General features: G+C 36.3%; 1 protein-coding gene across 1 annotated transcript in view; it reads left to right on the forward strand.

Annotated features, from left to right (window-relative positions):
- Positions 1–6,000, forward strand: part of LOC123504962 (protein turtle-like) — a 178,367-nt gene that overhangs the window by 138,375 nt on the left and 33,992 nt on the right. Inside the window, 1 exon segment of the mRNA XM_045255933.1 lies at positions 345–422. Within this exon segment, the coding sequence (XP_045111868.1) occupies positions 345–422 (78 nt within the window).

Below are 6,000 nucleotides of genomic sequence, written 5' to 3' on the forward strand. Positions count from 1 at the left end.
TGTTATATACCTTTTTAGTGATGTTTATTTGATTTACTACTTCTACTATCACTACTATTACTACTACTACTATTGTACATTTTATTGCCTCATTTAATCCTGCTTATGTTCCAGTCATCTTCATTTTTTTTTTTTTTTTTTTTTTTTCCTAATGCATGCAGTAATTAATATTTTGTAGCATTTTTTGTTTAAATATTTGTGTTTTTCTTGTGTGTGTTGCAGAGTAATCATGCAATAACTCATCTGATTTTGAGTTTGGCTTTTGTTGATGATTATGATATACTTTTTATTATGTTATGTTGTCTCCTGTCATACCTAACCTGTGTATATATATCGTTTTGCAGTTTATGATTATAGAATTGTTGTGTTCCCCACTGACTCTTCCGGCGCCACCTACGTCCCCACCATCCTTAACCCGTCAGGTACTGTTGTGGTGCCATGCTGTTTCCTTAGTTGTCCCTCTCACTTATTCTTAGTTCTGTGCAGCCTCACTGACACATTGCAGAGTGAAAGATGGAAGATGGAAATGTTAGGGAGTGATATGTGGTGGCTGAAAGTGTGAAGAGACTCTCATTCAAGTTTTATTGTTTGTGTGGAATGAATGGTTGTGTCAGAATCCAGTTTTTGTAGGCTGTGATAGAGTGATGAATATGAGATAGCAGAGGATGTATCATTATGATAAAGGTAGATGTAGACTAGATAATAATTATAAAGAATATTTACAAAGTAAGATCCACTAGTAGATGGATGTGAGGAAATGTCAAAGAGTGTAAAAAGGAAATATGTTAAAAGCTCACATTATATCGTATCAGAGTAAAAGTTTAAACATGGAAGTCATTTAAGAAATATAAAGTTAAATTTATGTTGGGATGATGGTAATGAAAAATTAAGGTTTTAATCTGAAGAGGTTAAAAAATCAATACAACAACAAATATGGTCAAATATGATTCAGCAAAAAAAAAATAATAATAATAATAATACAGAATCAGAATTAAGTAAAAAAATATGATGAGATTCCTTCCATGGTAGAATATTGCAGTAGAAAGTTGAAGTTGAGTTGAGAAGATGAAGCAGGAGTCTTTCATTGTGGCAGGGATGAATGGTGATGCAGTGTGAGTGTGAGGCATGAGTGCAGGTAATGGTGAGGGAGGAGATAGTGCCAGGCTGTAGTGTAGAGTGTGAAGGCTGGGATGGACAGGATGTGTAAGGTACTGAGAAACTACACCCATTTACTACACAAATATTTCAGCATGAACAGTAATGAATAAAGAGAGAGAGAGAGAGAGAGAGATATGAGAAAGCCTTTTAGTCTGAATATTTAGTTTCACTGGAAGAAATATCACCATTACTATTATCAATCACTTTTTCTTTTCATTGAGTTCTTTTTTAATTTGTATTCATTTCAGTATTTATTTATTATTATCATTAGTCTTGTATTTTAGTTTGTGTTCACAGCCACTTCCTGCTCCCAGTTGAGTTGTACGTACTGTAGTTTGGACACAAGGAGAATGAGTCGTGTCGTTAACGAGTGGATGTGCTGCGTATTGTAGGATGTTGTGGTGATGTCTTCCCTTGAACACATCCTGTACTGCATTCCATCCTGTGTTAGCGTGTACTGCACTATTTTGAACTGAGGTGAAGGGTCCAACATCAGCATAGGAGCTAGTCGAGAGCTTTGTGGTGTGTGTGTGTGTGTGTGTTTTGATTCAGCATAGTATTGATTACTCTTAATTATCCAAGAAAGAGTCTAGGGTTCAGAGAAAGAGAGAGAGAGATGGAAATAACAGAGCTGAGAATAATGAAAAACAATACTTGAGAGAAAAATCACAGTATGTTTTGATCTTTTCTGTGATTGCTGTGGGGAAAAAAAGTGTAGATGGAGATAGTTATAGTTGGAAAATCACTTTAAATTACAACCAATGCATGAATGAGGAGTGATCACCAGATAGATAACTGAAAACATGCGATATATTATGATAAGTAAGATAACAGATAGACATGAATGCAAGAGAAAAGTAAATGAAGTATTGAATGAGATGAGAGATAGATAATTTCATAAGGTGCAAAAACAGAGATGGATGTACAAGAATGGATGTTGATAGAGTTATATGGACAGATGAGCAGTGAAGGGGTGTAGAAAGATCTTTGACCCAGGAGTACATTACATCTCTTTAATTTCAACAAGTCTCGATATCTGAAGACTTGTATGTTGTTGAAATGTAAGAGAAATAAAGTATTCTAGGATCAATCTCAGATAAATCCACCACCTTCACTACCCAAGAGGAGATGTGTATGAGTGTAGAGGACATTGTATGATGTGATGGGTAGGAATATGTATACCTAATTTGATATCTATGGCTAAAGGAACTGAATGTATCTTTGAACAAGCTTAATTTTTTCAAGTCAAGTGAAATTTTCTAGTAGTTTTGAGAGATTAGAGAGAAAGAGATGAATTCAATTGTACTAACTATTATGCTATTTTGGACCTTCATTCTAGCTCCATGATAAGTGCAGTCTAGATCTTTCCTCTTCTTCTCCCTCTCTTAATTATTATTCTTTTAGTATCAGATATATTACGTATTATAAGATGAAATATGAATACATACTATTAATCACCATATGTCAACTTGCAACCAACCACATCCCATCCTCATACATCTGTTACATCCATCACACACCAAGCCAGCCTCTTGCTTCATCAAAAAATAAGGACAACAATCATCATAGTAGATTGAAAACACTACTCATTATATAACTAACAATACAAATACACATACACACTACTCTCTCGCTCTTTTTCTCTCTCTCTCTGTCCTCCAGCCTATTTCAAAACTCTCCCTCGTGATGATTGAAATACTGACATGGACTAGCCTTCAGTAAATGCGTTTTGTATGTCACTGTGAAAGTTTTTGTGGTGTGAAGGAAGGTAAGTTGTAGGTGGACACATCAGGCCCCCACCACGCCCCCTTGAAGGACGTGTACTGCAGGATTGTTGGCACTAGCACTGTTGAGGCAAATGTACCAAGGTTTCTATTGTTAATTGTTGTCAGTAAAGGATTTCATGCACACAGGGAAGTGGAAATGTCAAGATGTAGTCGCAGTGTGAAGATTTTTTTTTTTTCTTTTTCTTTTCTTTTTATCAATATAGTACAGGTGAATCCCATTATTGTGTAGTAGATGAATTTGTATGTTATTATGATTTTTTGGTGTTAATTGCACATATACAGAAATACATCCATAAAAGTATATCACAAAAATACAAAAAATTACATTAAAAGTGGAGAGAAAATAAAAATCTTTGTCATCTGTAATTTGTCTTAGGTTTGCAAACACTTTTAAGGGAACGTAACTCACTTGTAACTTCAGATCCACCTGTGCTGACAGCGTAGGTGTAGTGCCACTTGGGATGGGGAGGGATTCACCTTTAGAGATGCTTTGAGTAACAACAAGTGCCAAAGTGTGTGCCAGTTCTGTGCTAGACTGTCTTCAAGGGAGGCCATCTCTGTCGCTTCTCTCCCCTGCCACCTAAAGACATGTACCACAGCAAACTAGTACAAGGTGAAATAATGCTAAAATAACAAAAAATAATAATAAAAATAAACAAGACAGAAAGTAATTAACACATTTGTGAAATAACTGAATCTGCTTGCCATGTTGACGATTAACATTACCATTACCATTAACAGCCTCCACTTGATGGCTGACATAAATGGCAGGAAGTGTTTTGGGTGTTACTTTGGTTCCCCACCGTTTTTTTTTTTTTTTTTTTTTTTTTCTCCAAGTGCATTATGTTTCGTTTCTGTTATTTTATTTTTTCTCTTACTTTTTTTTTCCTTTCTTTTTAGCCCTGTCTTTAAAGTACACCATTGTGGTGATGGAGTGATCCAGGGCCCAGCAGGGATTGGTGTGGCATGAACACAGTCTGCTTGTAGGTCGTCAAAATTTGGTGTCGTCTCAGTTTGGTTTCTGATACAAATATTTCTGGAACACTGCAACATCCTTATTAGTGATGAAACACTCTCTCTCTCTCTCTCTCTCTCTCTCTCTCTCTCTCTCTCTCTCTCTCTCTCTCTCTCTCTCTCTCTCTCTCTCTCTCTCTCTCTCTCTCTCTCTCTCTCTCTCTCTCTCTCTCTCTCTCTCTCTCTCTCTCTCTCTCTCTCTCTCTCTCTCTCTCTCTCTCTCTCTCTCTCTCTCTCTCTCTCTCTCTCTCTCTCTCTCTCTCTCTCTCTCTCACAGGTTATTACAAATCCTTCTCCTCTTAGAGCAACCCGTTAATGGCTAATCAATGTCATTTATCACATACAAAGCTAATTAGCTACAGATATGAACGACTTGTTTGGGAACCAGATGCCTTCCTTTACAACCTGTTGGAAATGAGTGCATTAAATTACCTATTTCTAAAGTCATCTTTACAAATATTTTGGAATGTGTCATTAAATTGGAATACATAGACTTTTCCCCCTTTGGTTACTCCCCTCCTTGATAATTTTGAGAGTTTAATAATACATATTTTCATATTCTGTATTTTGCTGACTTGGATTAGAAGATTTTATGCTTCACCAATTCTTTTTAATCTGACTGCATTTTTTGCTGATGGTGTCATCAACATGGTGACTGTGATAGTGATGCATTTTCTTAGTGAGTCACATTCTGCTGAGTACAACATTGCTTTTTATTTTCAGTGTAGTAGTGATATGCATGTTGCCCCAAGCAGTGTTGTGGCAAAGGATCTGGATTGACATTCATGTCCTTTCCACAAAATGTCTGTCTTTTCCTTCCTTCCCAGCCTAATGCTGTAATGGTCTCTCCCGTCCTGTACGTATCAACACTTGAGGCAGTAGCTTATGACTGACAGTGTGGATAACTATGATGACAGTCATGTTTCCTTTTTTTCTTTCTGTCTCTGTCTGTCTCTTTCTTTGTCTCTCTTGCTGTCTCTCTTCTCTTCCAGAATGTTTTGTCTCAGTGCAGTTGTGTCACCTCAGACCACTGCTGTACCTCACTAACCCTGAGTCAAGCAGGATATCCTCATTAATGTTTCTATCCCCAAAACAGAATTTCATTACATGTTGCTTGTGAGGTAAATCAAACTAACATGGTCTCTTTTATTCCTCATTGAGAACTTGGAAGAGAAGAGAATTTCAAGGAATTTTAAGATATGTTAGGCTCACATGTAGGTGTGCACACATATGTATACTCTTATGTATGTGTATGCATTTACAAATTAAATATAGTTGAATATGCATTATGTATGTGATATGCATATTTGCCATTAGTGACAGGGGTGAGGGGATGTCCAGCCAGTTTGTGATGAGAGGAATGAAGTGGTATTGAGTGAGAGTGAAATAATATATATATATATATATATATATATATATATATATATATATATATATATATATATATATATATATATTAATGACAAAGTGATTTTAGAATAAGTTTGTAGGTTTCACATACGATGTTTTGAAAGTTAAGATATTATTTCATCTCCCACTCAATTTCCTTCTTCCAAAACCAGAAAGACACATTTCATCAGCTTCCACCCTTTACTATGGGAATAACTTGATACACTAAATAATTCATGTCTTCATTTTTTACTTATGAAATTTTCCTGAACCTTGTTGAATCTGTCCAGACATGAAGCTCTTCTTCTTCTCTGTATTCAGCCTCCTGTCAGGCTGTCAGCCACACAGCACACACCACACACCTCCACCCACACATGACTGCACTTCACACCTCCCATACTTAGCTGTCTTGCCTGCTGCAATATCATACATGCTCTGGTTGCTTATACACATTTATGTATGTCAGTTTTTACCAGTCAGCAGGAAAAGTACTAATGAGAACTCAGAAGTTTCAGAATTGGGCAACCTTCCAAACACAAGACAGTTAGATGTACAGTCAGTTATTGACCAGTTGTCACGTTCCTGGTGCAAGCTTTCCTTAGCTGTGTGGCAGCAATACTTGTCAAGCTTTCACTGTCTTGCTTTGTATATA

Source organism: Portunus trituberculatus, chromosome 17 (genome assembly GCF_017591435.1).
Source record: "Portunus trituberculatus isolate SZX2019 chromosome 17, ASM1759143v1, whole genome shotgun sequence".
Lineage (NCBI taxonomy): Eukaryota > Metazoa > Arthropoda > Malacostraca > Decapoda > Portunidae > Portunus > Portunus trituberculatus.